The sequence below is a fragment of the Oncorhynchus mykiss genome, chromosome 16, assembly GCF_057628025.1.
Source record: "Oncorhynchus mykiss isolate SJ-2025 chromosome 16, ASM5762802v1, whole genome shotgun sequence".
Classification (NCBI taxonomy): Eukaryota; Metazoa; Chordata; class Actinopteri; order Salmoniformes; family Salmonidae; genus Oncorhynchus; species Oncorhynchus mykiss.
The window spans coordinates 20845892-20870301 of record NC_143037.1 but is presented as its reverse complement, the minus strand read 5'-3'; the positions used below and the strand labels follow the sequence as shown (position 1 = coordinate 20870301).

Sequence of the window (24410 nt, the reverse complement as noted above, 5' to 3'; positions counted from 1 at the left end):
ACACTCTAACCACGAGGCTACCTGCCTGTCTTTTGATTATTGTCAATTCTAAATGATCCTAATCATATCAATGTAAGTTTTACATTTGATTTTGGCATTAGATTAGATTTGAGGATGATTGATAACGTCTTCTAGCTCCCTAGCTTAAATTATCTTTGGGGAGATGTTTTGGTGTGTGTATGTGCACAAGGAGTAATTCAAAAATAGAGTTCATGAAACGCAAAGCATCATATGCCTAACTGAAATCTCCTTGCCTCGATACAGGAAGTCAGATAGTGACACAGGAAGAGGTGCAACGTCAAACAGCTCAGCGAGAGCAGAGTCCCCCCTTAACTGAGCGACAAGTTACTTTTTACGATTATTTACTTTGTTAGTAAAATTTCTTGTCACAAGTAGCACCTTCAGTGCTGACGCAGAATTAAGCCGCCTAGTCAGAAAAAGTGTCTCCAGAGGATAGCTATTTTTGGGGGGTTTGTCTGAGAGTTCCTTTCAGGCCAGCTGCAGACAGCGAGAGCAAGATCCACTAAACCAAAGCAGCTGTTCCATTTCTATCCCACCCCACAATATGAGGTAGAGGACTTGGGTTCAGGGTCATTAATGCTCACACCTGTTGAAACCCGACCCACAGCTGCACCAGTCGCCCAAGGTGAGTTATCTTCGTACCTGATCATACATTTATTTATCTTATACTCGCTTCAATTTCAGTTGTTTTTTCCCCCCATGTGGAGGTCCACATGGGTTAAGATATTGCATTTGTGGCTACTTGAGCTTTTGACACCCCTTCCAACTTCTTTACTCTCGCTCTCATTTCCTTTCAATATTGGCACCAGCCACTCTGACTTCAGACTTCAAAACCATTGTTTAAACTCAGCTGCAACTACCAGACGTGTGAGAGCAGTCAAGCGAGGCCCAACAGGCCACCTAGACAGGAAGTTTGACAATAAACTACATTGACTGCAAATTATTGACACTAAGTTTCACTCTAGCTCACTTAATGCTCATTTTTTTGATGAGACTGGATGTCAATGCTGGTGCTCTTGAAAGTTTAGAAGAATGACGGTTACTATAGTTGCTCAAGTATCTCCAACTATAGTTACTCAAGTATCTCCAAAGAGTAGCTCTGTCCTGTACTCCTGTTACTATAGTCACGTCAGTTTGTCTCACTGTTGGTGTCTGAGGTGCAATGTGAAGATTGCAGCCAGGCCGTGGTAGGTTATGTGGTTTTTAGCTTCGTGACTCTGTCTCAGACTGAACCGGAAGCTGACAACCTGCCTGCAACACCTCAAGAGCTACTTTTATGGTGTTTGGTTTGGGCGATGAGTTGAGTCAACTTCCACCATGCGCATACCTGGTATGGTAAAGACAGAATGACTTTACAGGAAAGCTTGCTTTGCCCTGTCTGTCTTGTTACAATGAAAACCCTGTATAAGCCCGTTGTATACTATGCTACTGTAGCACATCAAGATCTTGGCGGTAAGGTGACCTTATGTTCTTCTGTTGATTTGATATTTGATGTCAATTAGGGTGACTGGGGAGGGAGATTTTATAACGGATGTTTTTGAAAGAATTTGTATTTTTGTCAGTTGCACGACATATACAAACGTATGTGGACACTCCTTCAAATGAGTGGATTTGGCTATTTCAGCCACACTCGTTGCTGACAGATGTATACGATCGAGCACAGCGCCATGCAATCTCCATAGACAAACATTGGCAGTAGAAGGGCTTACTGAAGACCTTTGTGACTTTCATCATAGGATGCCACCTTTCCAACAAGTCAGTTCGTAAAATGTATGCCCTGCTAGAGGTGCCACCGTCATCTGTAAGTGCTGTTATTGTGAAGTGAAAACATCTAGAAGCAACAACAGCTCAGCCGTGAAGTGGTAGGCCACACAAGCTCACAGAACGGGGCTGCCAAGTGCTGCAAAAAAGAATGTTGTAATCATTTTGATTACTTAATAACATCTGTTTCTTTCATCGTGTCTGTAATGCATCACTACCTTGACTTTGGCCTCTAATTATATAATTTTAATGGAAAAATAAAGAAACCACTTAATGCTGACTACTGAAAAGGTGTATGCCCTGTGAATTATGGGCCATGCATTTGATTTAAAAAGAAAAAGAACAGCACTTATTTTGTAAAAAAAAAACATTATAATAATTACGAACAGCACATTAGGCTGCAGTGCACAGTTTATTTTCAACTGACTTGGAAAAACGAGAACACTAATGAGAGGGAAATTGCTTGTTTACTTGAGGATCTCACACAGATGCACCATTCATAACTGCACAAAGGGGGGGTTTCAAGACCCCCCAGTGCAAAAATGCAGTTTAGAGCATGATTTCCTTTTACACAAATGTTATTATTATGCTTCAAAGAAGCCCAACACAGATTGGCTTATAAGACACTATATTTCAATTATCAATTTATCAATTATCATATAATTTTATTAAACTAGGTTACTATTATGTAATCATATCAAGTACAGTGAAATAAAGTGCTGCTTTTTCTTGACCTCTCCTAAATCAAATACAGTACATAGCCACTCTTATTCATCTATGGCATTTAATCTACCTACTTTAATTGCCAAAGGCAGTATCCTGGTTCTCAAATCTGCACACAAGGACCTTTGATTTTCTTGTATCCCTCTGACCCCAAATGGAGTGGGAAACAATCTGGTCTTCAGCTCATTTACCTGTACACAGGCAATTGGAGCACTAGGGAAAGGCGATACCTAGTCAGTTGTACAACTGAATGCATCTTCTGCATTTAACCCAAAGGGCTGCCTTAATCGACACCCGCATCTTCGGCGCCCTGTGGGTTAGCTGCCTTGCTCAGAACAACACATTTTTTTACCTTGTCAGCTCGGGGATTCGATCAAACAACCTTTCAGTTACTGGCCCAAAACTCCTACCCGCTAGGCTACCTACCGCCCCCTATGTAGGGCTTTCATTGTATCCTACATCCCAGCTAATATATAGGTTTGAAAGCAAGTTGATCTATATTTACCCAATCAAAGGCCTTTTTTGAGATCAACAAAACATGCATATGTAGGTTTGCATTCTTGTAGTCTGGCTCTAATCACAGTGGATACTGTGTAAATGTGATTTACAAGCAAACCTGACGTTTCCAAAGTCAGACTGTTTAAGATCCCAGAACATAACTTGTAGGCTGTGCTTATAAGGCTGATGCCTCTGTAATTTAGTGGGACCCGTGGATCATTTGTTGATGACTTTGCGATTGGTTTGATGAGAAATGTGTACTAAATTGATGGGATCGTAAAATTTTCAAAACACATTTGGGAATAGACACATTTTATGTCCAAATTTGGAAGCTCCGCTATTCATGTTGCCTTTTTCCCCCTGTTGCTTTTTAGCTTTCCTCAACAGCCTTCCAAACTTTCTCCACAGACAATTTTGCATCCAGGAATTGATTTGAGGTGAATTCAGCCCTATTAATTTAAGAAGTCATCATCAAACACAGATGGGATATTGCCACCTGAAAATAGGTTAGCAAAGTCATTCTCCCAGTTCTATAATACACAATTCATCTTATGCTCAACTTCCCCATTTTCCAGTATGATTTCCATAGGGATTTTCATAAACGTTTTTTTTTCTTTTTCCGGAACCATCTTACTGATTTCATTCCAAAACTGCTGATGGATGTTTCTTTGCAGTTGTTCCTGCTGCAGTGCTTGGCCCCTTCTGAATCTCCTCTTATAGAGCCTTAGCTTGTTGTCACATGTTGACAGACACGTTTTAAACTCTTCTCTTAAACCTCTTCTCGTTTATTGGTCTTTACATTTTTAGCAACGTCATTTCAGCAACCATCACTACTGACCATACATGATGTAACTCCTGATTGCAACACGGCGAATTGATTCGTTTGGATTCAATACATTGAATGGTCGTTACCCCCTGCTTGCACAAGGAAAGCACCTGGTGCCTTATTTATAAACCATGTGGGCATACAAAACATACTCCCAAAAAAGTTGGCATTTATAAAAGTATACCTTGTCATGAGAATGTGCTCATCTTCCCACAAACTTTAGACCTCCATGGGTACACACATCTCTGTTAGTGATTGAAATATTGTATTGCAACCTGGCAATTGTTTTGTGCAAATGAGGGTTATGATAAAAGCTTACTCATAAAAAGTGTAAACTGGAAAACGTATTAACCGAAATGCAGCCGTTAGTATGTTTTAGTATCTAAAAACCGTCTTTTGCGTATCGATTTTATTTTAAGAACCATTGCAGAAAAAAATTCATCACCTTCTCTGGCCGTGGTGGGTTCATGTTTCCGAAGTAGCCGTACATCAAATTACCATGTATATCTCTCATTTAATTGGACCTAGTTGTAGTAAATAGATAGGCTATATGTACTTCAAGTTTTGCAATGCCATAGGCAGCACGGTTTATAATATACAGTCAAATTTAACAGGTGAATGAACAGTTGATATTGTCCATTGAAGTAGGCTTACAGTGTGTATACATGCTACTGTAAGTTCTAGTGATGGGGGGGTGCTCTCCTCGTCTTTCTGCAGCAGATACATGGTGAGCAATATGTTTGAAACATCGAATTGCAATAAAATCACAGTATTGAATCGCAATACATAAATCACAGTATTGAATCGCAATACATACAGAATCTTGAGAATCGTAATGCATATCTTATTGAAACGTGGTCTCAGAGCATTTCGTGTTATTCTGTATGTAAATCGGAGATATTCCATTTAGTATGATATGTTATGTTTCGTATGGTATGTATTCATTTGTCGATGCCCATCATCCATTTCATATGATATGTTACGAATTACAATTCATCTGATGTTTTACAAATGACAATTCGTATGATATGTTACGAATTTGCAATCCATACAATGTTACGAATTGGTGAAACGTATATGGTACGATTTCCAATTTGTTGTGGCTAACGTTGGCTAGGTGGCTAACGTAGGCTAGGTGGCTAACTTTAGCTAACACTAGGGGTTAAGGTTTTTATTTTTTTTATTTCACCTTTATTTAACCAGGTAGGCTAGTTGAGAACAAGTTCTCATTTACAACTGCGACCTGGCAAAGATAAAGCAAAGCAGTGTGAACAGACAAAAACACAGAGTTACACATGGAGGAAACAATAAACAAGTCAATAACACAGTAGAAAAAAAGGAAAAAAAGAGTCTATATACATTGTGTACAAAAGGCATGAGGAGGTAGGTGAATAATTACAATTTAGCAGATTAACACTGGAGTGATAAATGATCAGATGGTCATGTGCAGGTAGAGATACATGCATGCAAAAGAGCAGAAAAGTAAATAAATAAAAACAGTATGGGGATGAGGTAGGTAGATTGGGTGGGCTATTTACCGATGGACTATGTACAGCTGCAGCGATTGGTTAGCTGCTCAGATAGCAGATGTTTAAAGTTGGTGAGGGAGATAAAAGTCTCCAACTTCAGCGATTTTTGCAATTCGTTCCAGTCACAGGCAGCAGAGAACTGGAAAGAAAGGCAGCCAAATGAGGTGTTGGCTTTGGGGATGATCAGTGAGATACACCTGCTGGAGTTAGGAGTTAGGGGTTAAGGTTAGGAGTTAGGTTAAAGGGTTAATATTAGGGGAAGGGTTAGCTAAAAGGGTTAAGGTTAGGTTTAAGGGTTAGGGAACAGTTAGCTAAAAGGGTTAAGAAGGCTCATAGACTAGACATTACATATGTTGCGATACAACACATAATAAATGTAAATCCGGGACACTCAAATTAGTATAATATGTTATGTGTTGGATGGTTACTTAACCTCAAAGGGGGGTGGGGGTTTCTACCAAGCTAACATATATAATTGTTTTAAGATGGTCATATCATGGATCATTAAGCTATTTGTTTTTTATTTATTTTAGGACCCTTGTATGTATCCCCCAAAAACGATTTGATAAAATATTTAATTTGGCCTTTACTACTATAGCTCTTAGAAACACATTCATAATTGGCCAAAAAGACAGTCTAAAAATAAATCATAAGGAATGTGTCTGTCCTTTAGGCTATATATAAAGAAGGCTCAGGAAATATTTTCGTTTTTTGAACACATATTTAACCCCTTTAACCCCTGTGGGTTTGAATCTAACGTTAGCAACAACAAATTGGAATTCGTAACATATCATACGTATTGCAAATTCGTAACATATTGTACATTTTTCAGATTCATAACGTATTGTATGAATTGCAAATCGTAAACATATACGAAATGAATGATGGACATCCACAAATTAATACATACCATTTGAAACATAACATAGCGTTGGAGTGTCTTGGATTTACTTACAGAATATTACGAAGTGCTCTGAGACCAGGTTGCGCACCTAAATTCCCAGCCCCAGTAAGTGCTGTAATACATTTTAAAAATCAGTAGCCTGCCCTCTACAATATTTCAGAATTTCACATGCTGTCCATCAAACACTGAACAAAAATATTAACAACATGTAAAGTGATGGTCCCATGTTTCATGAGTTAAAATAAAAGATCCAGAAATCTTCCATATGCACAAAAAAGCATATCTCTCATCCACCTGACATGTGACTTATCAAAAAGCTGATTAAAAAGCATGATCATTACACAGGTGCACCTTGTGCTGTGGACAATAAAATACCACTCTAAAATGTTGCGTTTTGTCACACAACACAATACCACAGAGGTCTGTTTTTATGGAGAGTGCGATTGGCATGCTGACTGCAGGAATGTCCACCAGAGCTGTTGTCAGAGAATTAAATGTTAATTTCTCTACCATAAGCCACCTCCAACGTCCTTTTAGAGAATTTGGCAATAGGTCCAACCGACCTCACAACCGCAGACCACTTGTAATCACGCCAGCCCAGGACTCCCACACCTGGCTTCTTCACTTGCGGGATCATCTGAGACCAGCCACCCGGACAGCTGATGAAACTATGGGTTTGCACAGCGGAATAATTTCTGCACAAACTGTCAGAAACCGTCTCAGGGAAGCTCAGCTGCGTGCTCATCATCCTCACCAGGGCCTTGACATGACTGCAGTTCAGTGTTGTAACCGACTTCAGTGGTCAAACGCTCACCGTCGATGGCCACTGACACACTGGAGAAGTGTGCTCTTCACAGATGAATCCCGGTTTCAACTGTACCGGGCAGATGGCAGACAGCGTGTATGGCGTTGTGTGGTGAGCAGTTTGCTGATGTCAATGTGAACTGAGTGCACCATGGTGGTGGTGGGGTTATGCTATGGGCAGGCAGGCATAAGCTACGGACAACAAAACACAATTGCATTTTATCAATGGCAATTTGAATGCACAGAGATTCATGTGACGAGATCCTGAGGCCCATTGTCATGCCATTCATCCGCCACCATCACCTCATGCTTCAGCATGATAATGCACAGCACCATGTTGCAAGGATCTGTACATAATTCCTGGTAGCTAAAAAAAAAAAGCATGGTTGGGATGCTCTGGATCTTCGTGTATGACAGCGGGTTCCAGTTCCCACCAATATCCAGCAACTTCGCACAGCCATTAAAGAGGAATGGGACAACACTCCACGGGCCACAATCAACAGCCTGATCAACACTATGCGAAGGAGATGTCGAGCTGCATGAGGCAAATGGTGGTCACACCAGATAGTGACTGGTTTTTTGATCCAGGCCCCTACTGTTTTTTAAAGGTATCTGTAACCCACAGATGCATATCTGTAATCCCAGTCACATTAAATACATAGATTAGGGCCTAATGAATTCATTTCAATTGACTGGATTTGTTTATATGAACTGTAAATTGTTGCATTCATATTTTTATTCAGTGTATTTAGGTTGGGGAAACGGTAGATGCAAAACATTGTTGGTCCAAAACAATTTGCCATTGTTCTCTCTTTCAGAAACGGACACAGCCCCCTTTGCCAGATACATCATACTTTACTGTAAAAGATTCAAACAATCTGCCATCACAGTAAATGAAGCTTACATAAAACTATTTGGCAGTATGGGTAGGCTCCCGTACAGCCCAACTGGTCTCATGATGGCGATATTATACCTTTACGTCATTGGTCTTCTTACGTCCTACTTAAATTTCCTCAACTTGCAACACGCTCGTGTCCCCCATCGACGGTTCGTACATAAAACATCCTTCATTCAGGCTGCAGACGAGCCATTAAATTTACTCAATTGAATGGCTCGTCTGTGGAAAAAAATGGGGAAAATATGTGTACCGTCTTAATAAAACCCAATTTGAGTATTTTCAGACAACTTGTGGATGCTACACACCACGGGAATCTGTTGTTTATATTGAACAACAACTGGTCTTTTGAATAGAAGTGTGGCTCGCAGCATAGTCTACTTTTTAAATAGTTTTGAATATGCAATCAGTCTTGCAGAATGCACGGTCAGGCACTCGCTGCAGCATGCATGTTTAGTTTGAAAAAGCAAAAACCTGATTTAGTTATTAAAACATTCGGCCCACACCTCTAAAGGAAATGTGACTTAATTCCAAATTGTTCCAAATTATGCAGCAAATAAAGTGCATTATTGTCCCCATGAAAGGTGAATGGAGGGGGTTTCCAGCCGGAGTTTTAATGCTCGTTCACATGCACACGGTTTTACGACAGGTTTGATGTATAACTAGAAACATGCGTGTATATGGCGTGTGCCAAGTTGATACATTTCAATATTTTCGTGCAGACTTTTCAGAAATGGTGCACGCAGAAATGTTGTGTGAAATGTACACAACTGTTCTAAAGGAAGCCCCTGATGATTGGCACAATTATTATACACTGTTCGTATGAGCCCTTGGACACTCCAATCAGGTGAGGGCAAAGTCAGTGATATGCAAGGGTGTTACTGTACTGACAATGAAGAAGGCTTCAATCACAACATGTCACGTTTCTGTGCCCTGAGGTGAGACATGCTTTTCCTTTTTGTGTTCAAGAGTAATCGGAGATGGAGAAAGGTGGACAGGCATATCTTTAGGCAGGAACAAGCAACAGCTCCATGGAAAGAAACACCCATTACAATTCTATTCTGGACAGAAACAAGCGTATCGCATGGCAAGAGGACTGCTATGTTGACCTCCAGTCTACCCCCACCTCAACTTCCACCAAGGGAGAGATGGAAGGTAAAAGCTATTGCTGTTGTTGCCATTATGAGCTGCACTTAATGTCCTTCATTGATCATTTCCTCAATCGATGAAAGAGCTGTACATGAAAGCAGGTTTGGACAAGTTGCCAACAACTGGATGCATCCGGTTTTCAGGGATACAACTAATTCAACCTAGCTTCCTTTACTACTGAAAACCGGATGTAGGAACTCTGTTCTGGAGTCTTTTTACGCATGCTACGTTAGGTTAAGTTGTATCAGACATCTGACGTAAAAAAAATGTTTTTGTCAGCAACGCTAGACCAAATTCTAACTGACGATATGTACACATAACTTAAAAAGAGTTCACACCAATCAACATTAACTTAAATCCATGATTTACTCAAAGTCAAAAGTGCACATTGCACATAGAGAGTTCTAATCAGAGTTCCGAGCTCTGAATATGTTGGTCTCTGTCTCTTGTGGCCTAGATGTGGGCTGGATCCAGAAACATCAGGGGCATCTGCAGCGCTTCATTACCACTCCCCTCTTGGAGGGGGCACTGTCCCACATGAGGAAGCTGGAACTGCTGAGCCAGGATGAGGAGGCCCAGGTACAAGCTGGAGGGCAGCTGCAGGAGCGGGTGGGCACCCTTACCTCCATCCTGGCCAGCATGGACCCCCAGGGCTCCAACGCTCTCCAGGCCTTCCTTGAGAACTCTGACTCCCAGATGTACAGGCTCATCACGATGCACGGTGAGGAGGAGGAGCCTATTGGTTGGCATCTAGTTTATAGGCTAGAGTGTGTTGTGTGTAGGATTGTCATCTGCCTTCTGCAAGTTGTTCAGATCCAGATAGCTTTATCACTATCTATTGTTGGTAATTGTATTGGTATATACCCCTCTCTGAAACTACTATAAACTATCATTGTCTGTGATTTGATTCTCCTCTCACTGCAGACCCCATGGTTCAGGAGCACAAGGAGGCTCTTCTGTTGCAGTATCCCACACCAAGTGAGAGCCTCTCCCCTGGCCCCTGTAGCCCAGAATTCTCCTCCTCCAGAATCTTGCTCCTGGTCGACGGCCTATCAGACCTCCAGCAGAAGGAGCATGACCTCATGCAGGTTGAGGCCACCCGTGGGGCGCAGAGACACCACGTCAGACAGTTGGCCCTGGCCAAACTCCTGGAGCCCCTCACACGGGTCAGCCTGCCCCCCAGGGTCTCACTCACTGTGGGAGTGGCCGGCATCGGCAAGAGCACCCTTGTGGGACATTTTGTACGCCTTTGGAGCAGAGGTGAGATCTGCACAGACGTGAGTTTTGTCTTGCCCTTTGCCTTCTGGGAGCTGAACACTGGGGAGAAGCTGTCGGCCGAAAGACTGGTGAAGCTGGCCTTCCCTCACATGACGGACCCCAGCCTGGTGCTGAGTGGTACATGTCGGACATTGCTGATCTTCGACGGTCTGGACGAGTTCCGTTGTCCTCTGGACTTCTCGGAGACTGTGCCTTGCACAGACCCCAAGAAGGAGGTGTCGGTGGACGACTTGGTCACCAACATCATCCGGGGCAACCTGCTACCTGAAGCAGCGGTGTGGGTGACCTCCAGGCCAGCGGTGGCCTCGTTGATTCCTGGGGGACTAGTGGACAGGTTGACCGAGATCCCCGGATTCAGCCCGAAGGAAATTCGGCTGTTCCTGAGCCACAACTTCCCTAAGGGAGATACTGCCAGTCAGATATGGACTCACTTGGAGTCCAACAAGATCTTCATGGTGATGTCTTACATGCCTTGCATTTGCTGGATAGTGGCTGTTACCTTTGGGTACCTGTTGGAGAGTGGCTGGCAGGAGGGCCTTCCCAGGACCTGCACTGAGCTCTACTCCCACTTCTGTGCTATGAGAGCCGAAGCAGGTGAGCCCAGAGGCAGAGAGCCTATCAAGATGGACCAGCTTAACGGGAACAACCGCAGGCTGCTGGGAAGTCTGGGCCGACTGGCCTTCTACGGACTTCTGAAGCACAAATACACCTTCAGTGAGCAGGACATGAGGGCCTATGGAGTAGACCTTCCATCCACCCAGGGTGGCCTCGGAACTGGAGTACTGATCCGCGAGGAATCACCAAGTTGTGTGGCCTACCGCTTCACCCACCTGACTGTGCAGGAGTTCTTAGCAGCCACGTACTACCACATCTGCTCCAAACGTGCCATCTTTGACCTGTTCAGCGAGAGCGCCATGTCCTGGCCCAAGATCGGCTTCCAGAATCACTTCAGGAGCGCCCTGCAGCGATCCCAGCAGGCAGAGGATGGTCACCTGGATGTGTTTGTGCGGTTCCTGGCGGGGTTGCTGTGTCCAGCGGCAGTGCGGCCGCTGGCAGGCCTGCTGGCCCAGGGGAAGGACGATGGGGGCCAAAGGGTTTGGGCAGCTGGGCTGCTGCAGGACCTCCTGGGCAGCGGTGGTGCTGTGGTGTCACTACGCTCAGTGAACGTGGCCTACTGCCTGCAGGAGCTGCAGCACACAGAGGTGCTACGCAGCGTGGAGGAGGACCTGCGCTGTGGCGGCCTGGGATGGAAGCTGACACGGACACACTGCACAGCGCTGGCCTACCTGCTACAGGTGTCTCCAGAGTGCAGCGAGGAGACCAACCTGTCGGCATGTCTGGACTACTCCACTGTCAAAAGCCTGCTGCCTCAGCTGCTCTACTGCAGCCATCTCAGGTTAGTTAGTGTCTGCTCTATCTCAGCTCCCTGTGTCGCCTCGCCATCTCAAACAAACCCTTCCACATTTTAGGTAAACTCCTCCACATCTCATATAAGCTCCTTCCCATCTCAGATAGCCACCCTCCTCATCTCAACAAAGCCCCTCCCATCCCTGAAAGTATCCTCCTTTACTCCAAAGTGCCAACCATTTCAGATAAGGGGAATAAAAGGGGGGGGGGGTAAGATGTGGGGACATAGGAAAATAATTCAGGTCAGAGGCAGAACCTGCCATATGTTGTGACATTTATGGCCAAACTTGAAATATAATTTCCAATTCCCTATAACAGTGTTTTGACGTTCATACTAAGAATGCTGTACATTTTGCAGATTGGAAAATAACAATTTTAAAGATGATGTCATGGAACTGCTGGGAAGCTTACTGAGTGCAAAGGACTGCCACCTTCAGAAGATAAGGTCAGGAGCCATTAATTTCTTTGCGACAGGGATTCTATAAAATTACTAGAACCCCCTCACTATGTGTGGGGGGAAAAATAGCCAAAAACTAAGCAGCCTACATCCTATAAGTAGCCACTCTTAATGAGTTTAGACCCCTGGGACCTCAGGTCCTTCACATATTCTGGTAATGCTTCATTTCAAGGAGATGACCATGTTTACACAACCATTAAATCATGTTGTCAGACATTTAGCATTGAGGACATTTCAGCTCTCATGCAGGTTCATTGCTATCCTTTTATTGCGATTGAACATTTTCTAAACAGTTACATAACTGTTCATGATATTCACTGAGGTCATACATGCAAATTGGTATGCCCAGTATTGTATAATGGTGTATTATGATGGTCTTTCTTATGTAACTTCTCTTATATTCAGTCTGGCAGAGAACGCTATCAGCAACAAAGGGGCCAAGGCCCTGAGTCGAGCACTACTGGTTAACCGGACGCTAATTACACTTGAGTGAGTGAGACCAATTTGTGTCCGATTACATCCAAATGAATGGCAGATGTTTGTTTGTTCATGACAATGTTCCAGTCATTTAACAGTAATCTGAGAACATCTTCTAATGAGTGAGAAAAAAACTCCACCTGTTGCTTATATAATAAGTATGAAAGTGGTAACTAAAGATTGTGAAATTAAACTAAGTTCTCCTTTGGTTAAGCATAAGTTGTTTGTGGCTTAGTCTCCGTAGCAACAACATTGGATCTAAAGGTGCCAAGTTTCTAGCAGAAGCCCTCAAAATGAATCAGGTCCTGGTGTCCATCAAGTGAGTAACTACAATTTTATTTTACCTTTATTTAACTAGGCAAGTCAGTTAAGAACAAATTCTTATTTTCGATGACGGCCTAGGAACAGTGGGTTAACTGCCTTGTTCAGGGGCAAAACAACAGTTTTACCTTGTCAGCTCAGGGATTCGATCTTGCAACCTTTCGGTTACCAGTCCAACACTCTAACCACAAGGCTACTTGCCGCCCCACAATGCCTAGTGAAAGTCTTTACACCCCTTGCACAGTTGGTGCCTTAAATCTAAATCTAAAAAAAACAGCCACAAAGTTCATTGGCTAAGCTGAGAGAAAACTGTGCATAGATCAACAGCACTGAATTCACTCCACATTACTGGCCTATATGACAGAGTGAAAAGAAGGAAACCTATGCTAAAAATCCATTCCAAATCATCCCTCTTCTTTGCAACAAGGCTGTTAAGTAATACTTCAAGACAACATGGATAAGAATTGGATGTAAGGTTTAGGGCAAATCCAACACATCATAGAGTAAACCCTCTACATTTAAAGAATTGTGGTGTCAATGCCGTGGTATGTGTATGCTTGTCCTGCCAGGGACTGCCGAGTTTGGTTAGGACCAAAATAAATACAAAACTGGCAAATGCCCAGGTAAAAACGTGGAGGAAAACCTGCCTCAGTCTTTTAAGACCCAACACTGGGATTGTTTTATTTTTCAGTGGGAACATTAAACACATTTTAAGACTAAAGACACACCAGAATGGGTTTCCAATGGGTGTTGAGTGGCCTAGTCTTGGTGCTGACATGAATCTGTCAAATAAAATCTGAGCTCATTAAGTCTTGAATATTGCTGGCCATCAATGATCCCCAACTAAATTACCTGAGCTTGAGCAGTTTTTCCAAAACAATGGATATGTGTTCTTATTCAACATGATTCACAGCTGTAATTGCTGCCAAAATGTGCTTCAAATAAATATTAAACTGTTAGACATCTTTGTTTTTAGAACATTTCTATGTTTTTTTCTTGCACTTTGGAAAATGTGCAGATCAGTAGGAAAGAAATAAAATGTAATCCCTTTTCAGATTTAAATATACGGAGGCAAAATGTGCAACAGGTGTGAAGACTTTCATTAGACACTGAATATGATTTTCGACTCTGACATTTGCTCTCAGTAGTTATTGCCATTTGATGATTTTTTTTTACCAATGCCAGTGAAATGTGAAATGTCATTTTGGTTTGCGTTTTCATTTTCTCCCGGTTCTGCAGTTTCCAAAATAATCTCATTGAGGAGGAGGGCGCTCGGGCCCTGGCTGAGGTGCTGCTGTCCAACCGCAAACTTGTCTCGCTGAAGTGAGTCCTACAGACCATCCGTGTGTGTGTGTGTGTGTGTTTCTAAGTGACCAGTCAACTTATCGAGGTCAGCAAGTGAGCATGTGTCTCGTGTGTGTGTGTGTGTGTACGCTGAAACATGTCAACATTGTGCTCCCAGTGTACAGAAGAATTGTATTGGAGCAGATGGGGCCAAGAGGATTGCAGAAGCGCTAAAGACAAACCGGACACTTACAGAACTGATGTAAGAACTTGATCATTATCAGTGGTTCATACTACAAGATGTCTATCTCAACATTCAATGAAATATATGTCACCCAAACGTGTTGACAGATTCATTGCCTGACCGTCTAGGAGCACAAGGCAATCAATGTCATGTTCCATCAAACAGTAGACTATTGACTGTTATAGAGCTGTTGTATGTCAAAAATCGACTGATAAATACACATTTGACGTGCTCTCAATGGTGCAAGAATACACATTTGACGTGCTCTCAATGGTGCAAGAATACACATTTGACATGCTCTCAATGGTGCAAGAATACACATAAGAGTTTAATTTTTATTTTATTTTTTAGCTTAGTTACCTGGTTACCACTGACTTCCAGTATTGACAGTATATGGCCCGGAATAATGCACCCTTGCGGCTTTCTGAAATGTGTTTTCTGTTTCTTTATGGGTCTGCAGTCTGAGCAGTAACCAGCTGGGGGACAAAGGCACTGCAGCCCTGGCCCAGGCCCTGACCGTCAACCACAGCCTCCACTCGCTGCAGTCAGTGTCCTGCCCTCACTACATGACATTACCTGACATGCAATGAGGCTCCTCCACTTGACATAAACTTTCAAAATGTTTCCTATTCCCCTTACACTCGAATACAAATACTCTCACGAGCACTCATTTGACCTCGATGACATAAGCCATCTGTTTATCTGACATGGTTAGAAACAGTGGCAGTTGTCATAGCGACATTGTTTTCTGACACATTTTCCTTATGCTGGTTATATCGGGATTACTTTACTGCAGGCCCGGCGCCAGGTTAAAGTGACTAAGGGGGCATTTGAAATAGATTTTTTTTAATGATGATATAGGCAACAAGATAGATAAGATAGGTAATTCACCTATTATAAGCAGCCTATGTGCCATGCACAGCTGTCATGACAAACAGATTGACCTATAGGCCCGATTCAAACATGGAAAATCAATAGGCTCATGAGTTCAGCAACACATTGTGATATGGCACAATACACTTCTGTGGATCAAATTCGACCCACGTAATCAGTTAAGAAATGCCAGCCTGCCATAAAAACGTTTCCAATACTTACAGTTCCATTTACAACCACAAAAAGCACTAGGCTACCAAGAACACCATAGAAATAGAATAAAATAGAAGAACCGATCGGTAGGTTCTAAAGGGTCAATTAATTATTCTATGTCCATTTTCAGCCTGCAGAGTAACTCCATCAGTAACAAAGGGATGACTGCGTTAACCAAGGCTCTGCGGTTGAACCGTGGACTCATCTGTCTGAAGTGAGTACTGGAGCGAATGGAAATTCTGCTCACTTCAATTAAGTCATAATGAGTATAATGACTGAGGAAACATTCATCAGTTCCATTGTATGTCATTATGGCTTACTTCAACTATGATTGCTCAGGTTATCATGTCTCTCCCTAAACACCAGTGTTGCTGCTGTACATCTGTCTCCCAAGCAATTTACAATGGGTCAATTTTCAATCACTGATTGCCCAGAGGATGCACTGCACACATTTAGCCAAATTTGAATCAGTCGCTGATTAAAATGGATATGTTCATTTAAACCCGAAATCCGTAAAGGGGGAAACGTCGCCACTGTCCCCCCCCTCCTCCTTCTTTTTTGTGGTTTTGTTGATTAAACAGAGTAGAGGAGCATTGTGGTAAAAAAAAAACAAGTTGCAGTACATCTTCTGCTGTTCTACTGCGTGTGCAATGATGTCAAAGAAAAATTAAAAAAAAACTGTTCATTGTTTGAAATAACTTTTTGTTGTTGTAATATCGCAAACGTACGTGGCAGTTTCATCAACTACAGATTTCAGCTTTTACAACCCGTCTAGTTTGGTTTGTGACTCAATCTCAGCCTGCCTGAGTGTTGTAAAAAAGAAACCTCCTAGTTTCCCCCCTTAGTGTTTTATACCATCGCTCTGAACAAAAGCTATGCAGAGACTGCCATAACATCTTTAGGAGGACACTAGCTGTTCCAGGGCTCGGTCTTTGTAATAACTCTTGTTTCATTCCCCTCTCCCTGCTAGCCTGCGCGAGAACTCAATCGGGGTGGAGGGGGCGAAGGATATGGCCAGGGCACTGCAGGAGAACAGCTCTCTCCGGCACCTGGAGTGAGTCGCACCACCACCTGTCAGTAAAGGCCACTCTCCTCTGCCATACGGTGGCACAGAAATAGCTAGCCGTGGGGAAATGTCTCGAACCCAGGGCGTGCCGTAGTGAGGCATCTGGGTTCAGTATTGACAGTAGGAGCACTGACAAGTTGGCTATTTAGAGCTGGGGTCATTCAGAATTGATGGTTTCTCTGGCTTCCTTCCTCTGTTTTTATTTTCTTTCTCACCGATGTTCTTGCATTGAATACCTGTGTGTGTGTCTTAGTCTTACAGCCAACCTGCTGCACGATGAGGGGGTGAAAGCCATAGCTGGAGCTGTGAAGGTCAACCGAGCGCTTACTACTTTACGGTAAGTCAGTCAGATCTGTGCACACACACACACACACACACTTGCAAAGTGAAGGGAATGCCTGCTGAGATGGAACAACCCTAATTGCCGGCTGCAGCAGCAACCCACACCAAGCCACATTTGTTGGAGAATGCGGGCAACACACACACGCTTACACACATTTCAATTCACCTAAATATCCCTCTCTGTCTACCAGTCTCCAGTGGAATTTCATCAAGTGCACAGCCACTAAATCCTTGGCCCACGCCCTACTCACCAACTCCACCATGCAGCTACTAGAGTAAGCACTGAAGCCCTCTACACTTCATTCTACCTATGGCTCTTTATTTAGACGAAACTGTACCATTCCCAAGTCTAGAAATCAAAGAACAGTTAAATGTCATTGATTGACTGTGGAGACTGATTTTGCTCTGGCTCTGTGTGTGTGTGTGTGTGTAGTCTACAGGAAAATGCCATTGGGGATGAAGGAGTGGTAGCTCTGGCAGGAGCCCTGAAGACCAATACGTCTCTCTGTACATTGTGGTTAGTGCCCCATATCGCTATTTAATACTGAGCTAATAGCTTTGTTGCCTTTATTTCTGTCACATTGTAAATGCTACTGATGGAGGAGAATGAGTGTGTGTGTTTACGGTCACGTGTGTTTACGGTCACGTGTGTGTACGGTCACGTGTGTGTACGGTCACGTGTGTTCTCTCTACAGTCTCCAGGGTGTATCAGCAGGCAGGAGTGGAGCCATCTCAATGGCCGAGGCTCTAATGGTCAACAAAACCCTGCACACTCTGGAGTGAGTTTTATTTCCTTGAATCACTCTCATTCCCTCTTTATTTCTGTGTCCTTGCGGCATAATACCGACAAATTGACTCTCATTCTCTTGACCCGCTGCGTTTGCTAGAAATTGTTCACTCGGTCACACCTTCCCTCCCACTTTCTCGCTCTTTGTGGTCTGTTCTTGACAGCCACTGTTGGCACATTCATCTAGATCTCTTCTTCACAGATTTTTGTCCCAACACAGTCCACTATAAGGCTCATAGTAATGGTTGAAATGGAACGAAGGAAATGGTATTAAAACACATTTAAACCCTACATTTACCATTCCATATATTCCATTCCAGCCATTACCATGAGCCTGCCCTCTGATGTCACCAGCCTCCCTATGGTCCATTTAGAGACGTAGTGTTCTTTTGTATCCTTTTCTGTCACATTCTCGTTTGTGTTCCAGCCTACGAGGGAACTTCATAGGAATGGAGGGAGCCAAGGCTTTGGCTAATGCACTGAAGACAAACAGAACACTCAAATCATTAAAGTGAGTCCTTTTGATCCAGTGAGCCCTTGTAAATGTATTCCCACTTGCACATTTCTACAATAACATTTATCTTTCTACAAAATATTGCGTTATTAACTACGTGACAAGCCAAATTTATTTTCTTTAGGACTGTAACCAAGTCATTTCTGTTTTGCGTTATTTTTCCATCAGACGTTTGGCCACAAGCACAGAGGAAACCACAGGGGTTAACGACTCCACTCCTCCCCAGGGGCTGTATTGTCATTAGCAACCATAGATCTGGCACAAAACATTAGTGGCTTTAAACATGAACTACAGTGGGCTAATGTTACCATGGCAATCTGTTTTGCAAAGTAACATATATTGCACAATGGATACAACAGCAATTTCCTACCTCAGTGCCTTCAGGAAGTATTCATACCCCTTGAAATATTCAACATTCAAATGGATTCAAATGTATTTCTCTCTCATCCATCGACACACAATACCCCATAATGACAAAGTGAAAACATGCTTTTATACATTTTTCCTAATTTATTGAAAATCAAATACAGAAATATCACTTACATAAGTATTCAGCTATTACAGAGTCTTTCTGGGTAAGTCTCTAAGAGCTTTGCACACTTGGATTGTACAATATTTGCATTTAATTTTTCATGTTTCAAGCTCTGTCAAGTTGGTTGGTGATCATTGCTAGACAGCCATTTGAGTCTTGCCATAGATTTTCAAGACGATTTAATTCAAAACTAACTCGGCCGCTCAGGAACATTTAATATCGTCTTGGTAAGCAACTCCAGTGTATATTTGGCCTTGTGTTTTAGGTTATTGCCCTGCTGAAAGGTCAATGTGTCTCCCAATGTCTGGTAGAAAGCAGACTGAACCAGGTTTTGCTCTAGGATTTTGCATGTGCTTACCTCTATTCAGTTAAATCATCATCTTTGTCTTTGCCGATGACAAGCATACCAATAACATGATGAAGCCACCATGAAAATATGAAGAGTGGTACTCAGTGATGTGTTGGATCCCCCCCCCCCCCCAAATAACACTTTGTATTCAGGAAATACAGTTTTTATTTTGTTTATTTAACCAGGCAGGTCAGTTAAGGATAAATTCTTATTTACAATGACGGCCTACTAGGGAACAGTGGGTTAACTGTCTTGTTCAGGGGCAGAATGACCGATTTTTACCTCGTCAGCTTGGGGATTCGATCCAGCAACCTTTCGGCTACTGGCCCAACCCTCTAACCACTAGGCTACCTGCCGCCCCAAAACTGCAAACAGGATGCATGTTTTGGAATATCTGTATTATTTTTATTCTGTACAGTCATGTAGGTCAGTATTGTGGAGTAACTACAATGTTGTTGATCCACCCTCAGCTTTCTCCTATCGCAGTCATTAAACTCTGTAACTGTTCTCAAGTCGCCATTGGCCTCATGGTGAAACCCCGGAGCAGTTTGCTTTCTCTCCATCAACTGAGTTAGGAAGGATGCCTGGATCTTTGTAGTGACTGGGGGACTTTGTAGTGAATACATCATCCAATGTGTAATCAATAACTTCACCATGCTCAAAGGGATATTCAATGTCAGCTTTTTTTTACCCATCTACCAATAGGTGCACTTCTTTGCGAGGCATTGGAAAACCTCCCTGGTCTTTGTGGTTGAATCTGTGTTTGAAATTCACTGCTCGACTGAGGGACCGTACAGATAATTGTATGTGTGGGCTACAGAGATGAGGTATTCATTAAAACATAACGTTAAACACTATTATTGTAACTTATTATGTGACTTGTGAAGCACATTTTTACTCCCGAACTTTTTAGGCTTGCCTTAATGGGCGGGAGGTACCCTAGTGGTTAGAGCGTTGGACTATTAACCGGAAGGTTGCTAGATCGAATCCCCGAGCTGACAAGGTAAAAATCTGTTGTTCTGCCCCTGAACAAGTCAGTTAACCAACTGTTCCTAGGCCGTCATTGTAAATAAGAATTTGTTCTTAACCTTTATTTAACTAGGCAAGTCGGTTAAATAAGATACACAACCAAAGGGTTAAATACTTATTGACTCAAGACATTTCAGCTTTTCATTTGTAATACATTTCAAAGCATTTCGAACGTTAGATGGGGTTATTATGGGGTATTGTGTGTAGGCCAGTGACAAAATCTCAATTGAATCCATTTTAAATTCAGGCTGTAACACAACTAAATGTGAATACTGCCTGAAGGCACTGTATTTATGTACCTGTCTTTGATTGTGCTGGTTGTAATTCCACACATTTATCGAGCTTAGGTCATCTGAACTGTTTCAGTAAGGGATATTAGTCATACTTCCTCTCTCTGGCTTCCAGTGGACTCCATAATTACAGTGCCTTGCGAAAGTATTCGGCCCCCTTGAACTTTGCGACCTTTTGCCACATTTCAGGCTTCAAACATAAAGATATAAAACTGTATTTTTTTGTGAAGAATCAACAACAAGTGGGACACAATCATGAAGTGGAATGACATTTATTGGATATTTCAAACTTTTTTAACAAATCAAAAACTGAAAAATTGGGCGTGCAAAAATTATTGAGCCCCTTTACTTTCAGTGCAGCAAACTCTCTCCAGAAGTTCAGTGAGGATCTCTGAATGATCCAATGTTGACCTAAATGACTAATGATGATAAATACAATCCACCTGTGTGTAATCAAGTCTCCGTATAAATGCACCTGCACTGTGATAGTCTCAGAGGTCCGTTAAAAGCGCAGAGAGCATCATGAAGAACAAGGAACACACCAGGCAGGTCCGAGATACTGTTGTGAAGAAGTTTAAAGCCGGATTTGGATACAAAAAGATTTCCCAAGCTTTAAACATCCCAAGGAGCACTGTGCAAGCGATAATATTGAAATGGAAGGAGTATCAGACCACTGCAAATCTACCAAGACCTGGCCGTCCCTCTAAACTTTCAGCTCATACAAGGAGAAGACTGATCAGAGATGCAGCCAAGAGGCCCATGACCACTCTGGATGAACTGCAGAGATCTACAGCTGAGGTGGGAGACTCTGTCCATAGGACAACAATCAGTCGTATATTGCACAAATCTGGCCTTTATGGAAGAGTGGCAAGAAGAAAGCCATTTCTTAAAGATATCCATAAAAAGTGTTGTTTAAAGTTTGCCACAAGCCACCTGGGAGACACACCAAACATGTGGAAGAAGGTGCTCTGGTCAGATGAAACCAAAATTGAACTTTTTGGCAACAATGCAAAACGTTATGTTTGGCATAAAAGCAACACAGCTCATCACCCTGAACACACCATCCCCACTGTCAAACATGGTGGTGGCAACATCATGGTTTGGGCCTGCTTTTCTTCAGCAGGGACAGGGAAGATGGTTAAAATTGATGGGAAGATGGATGGAGCCAAATACAGGACCATTCTGGAAGAAAACCTGATGGAGTCTGCAAAAGACCTGAGACTGGGACGGAGATTTGTCTTCCAACAAGACAATGATCCAAAACATAAAGCAAAATCTACAATGGAATGGTTCAAAAATAAACATATCCAGGTGTTAGAATGGCCAAGTCAAAGTCCAGACCTGAATCCAATCGAGAATCTGTGGAAAGAACTGAAAACTGCTGTTCACAAATGCTCTCCATCCAACCTCACTGAGCTCGAGCTGTTTTGCAAGGAGGAATGGGAAACCATTTCAGTCTCTCGATGTGCAAAACTGATAGAGACATACCCCAAGCGACTTACAGCTGTAATCGCAGCAAAAGGTGGCGCTACAAAGTATTAACTTAAGGGGGCTGAATAATTTTGCACGTCCAATTTTTCAGTTTTTGATTTGTTAAAAAAGTTTGAAATATCCAATAAATGTCGTTCCACTTCATGATTGTGTCCCACTTGTTGTTGATTCTTCACAAAAAAAATACAGTTTTATATCTTTATGTTTGAAGCCTGAAATGTGGCAAAAGGTCGCAAAGTTCAAGGGGGCCGAATACTTTCGCAAGGCACTGTATGTTTCATGCTGATATGCACCCTCATATGTATTTATTTGGAAAGTGAAGCTAAAACATTTTATTTGGCTCCAAGCCTGATGTTGTCATTGCTTGTTAAGAATATGGGACCAAATACTAAATGTTTGACAAATAAAAGGTGAGTTTCTGTACTGTCGCCTCATACTAAACAAATTAATCCATTAATCCAAATTGCTGGAGGATAGAGTCAAAATTAAACGTTTTATCTCAACTGTCCAGATAAATACGTAGGGGAGTGTATATAGTAATTATGCGTGGTATATTTTCGTTGTGCTTAGCTCATCCGAGCACTGAGTCAGAGAGAGAGAAGCATCACATGAAAGGCTTGAGTCGAAAGCATTTGATCCAGACATTCAAAGACAGACAACCACACACACACACACACACACACACGTACATTCAGTTCCCTCAGTGATAGCAATTTCAGAGTGCTGCCACAATACATTACTTCCAAATGGACTTGCGGTCTTGTTTTTGAGTGTTTTTGTCTGGTTGTGCCTTAGACCTCATGTTGGATTCTACATGAGCCTTTTGATGCATGTAATGTGTGTGCAGTCTGCAGGAGAACTCTCTGGGAATGGATGGAGCCATATTCATCGCCACAGCCCTGAAAGGAAACCACCAGCTAACTTATATAAAGTGAGTGTATCCTGCTGACTTTTCATACACGGTTTGGTGTGCACTGTATATTGTATATAAAAAGGTGTGTGTAAGACTGTGTGCGTGCTTGAGTGTGTACTCACTCGGGCTTTAATGCATGTTCCCCCACTCCTCCAGCTTGCAGGGGAACGGCATCGGAGAGTCGGGAGCAAAGGTAATCTCTGATGCCATCAGAACCAACTCTCCAGACTGTGTGGTGGAGATCTGACCTCAAGGGACGCCAGAGGTCAAAGGCCATCGGTCCCCAGGGGCTTATTCAGGAGGGTTAAACATTACAGTACATTGATATATAACATCTGTTGTATAGAACCATCCTTCTCGTGCCCGCTCAATACGTTGCAATGTTCTGAACACATTTCACCCTTCTGAACACATCCATGGCCCATGGAGAAGTCTTGGTCTTTGCAATGGACATGTAGAGGAAGAATTGCAGAGTCTACCCATCAGCCTGGCTCATTGGACCTAGCTTCTGACGGACAGCCACAAAGACAAACCGCAGGGATATTTGTTGTCGGTCTTATTTTAAGATCTATTACATTGGTACCGTCGTTGGAATTGTGTATATTAATACCCGACTGACATTTAAATATTATTTATGTACATTTATTTTCCTAATAAACATGTCTTAAAGCAGCTACATGTACATGGCCTTTATATGAATTGAAAATGTGTGTGATATGACATATACAGTTCATAGAGGATGTATGATGTGTGCACCATACATATTGGAAGATACAGTACTGTAGTGTGCAGTGACCCAGCTGGTAAAGATCTCACGAGATACAGGAAGTCACATATATTTAGCCTCCAGTATATAGTACTGTACTTGAATTGATTTTGAGAGAAAGCTGATCACAACCCCCAGAAGATAGGTTCTATTACAGGCACAATGGGATATATAACATCTATATTTTATACTACAGCAAGCTTTAGTATTTCATGACAAGATGAAGGCCCGGATTCAATTAGATTGAGCATTAAGCTGCATAGCAGATGTTTTGATGGCGTTGGAGGTGTAACTGCGTTATGAGCTGACACGTCGGTGAGCGGTGGCACAACGTGTCACAAACCCACTCCCTTGTGATCCCTTCTACGTTTGAAGTTCAAAACAGCACTAGAAAGTGTATCTTCTATCCATGTTAGAAATAATGACTCAAATGTCAAACCATTGATGTTGGGCTGATATAAATTTCCATGTTCATTTGGATGGGGAGGGGATTTAAGCCGATCTGTCTAATTCTGTGTTTGAAGTTGTATGGGTGCATGGGATTTGTCGATTTATAGTCAGGTGTGGACGTGTGTTTTCGTTGCATCCAATGGCAGTGTCTGTGATAAGGTAACGCAATGAGCCTCTTGTGGATTTGATAGCTCGCAGTTCCCGACCGCGCCAAAAC

The 24410-nt window shown here is 42.5% G+C and overlaps 1 protein-coding gene across 2 annotated transcripts; it reads left to right on the top strand.

The window, feature by feature from the left end:
* The first annotated feature begins 257 nt into the window (after positions 1 to 257).
* nlrc3 (NLR family, CARD domain containing 3) lies at positions 258 to 23650 on the top strand. Of its 2 annotated transcripts, none has more exons than XM_036946482.2 (19): positions 258 to 646; positions 8931 to 9116; positions 9568 to 9831; positions 10035 to 11784; positions 12154 to 12240; positions 12658 to 12741; positions 12965 to 13048; positions 14290 to 14373; positions 14513 to 14596; positions 15039 to 15122; positions 15795 to 15878; positions 16635 to 16718; positions 16984 to 17067; positions 17264 to 17347; positions 17506 to 17589; positions 17768 to 17851; positions 18287 to 18370; positions 22912 to 22995; positions 23134 to 23650. In XM_036946482.2, exons 2-19 carry the CDS (start codon positions 8993 to 8995, stop codon positions 23222 to 23224), a joined length of 3408 nt encoding a protein of 1135 aa, XP_036802377.1. In that variant the 5' UTR covers positions 258 to 646; positions 8931 to 8992; the 3' UTR covers positions 23225 to 23650. The 2 variants fall into 2 exon arrangements, with proteins under 2 accessions (XP_036802377.1, XP_021420854.1); XM_021565179.3 differs by lacking the exon at positions 258 to 646 and adding an exon at positions 1280 to 1473.
* Positions 23651 to 24410: the final 760 nt, after the last annotated feature.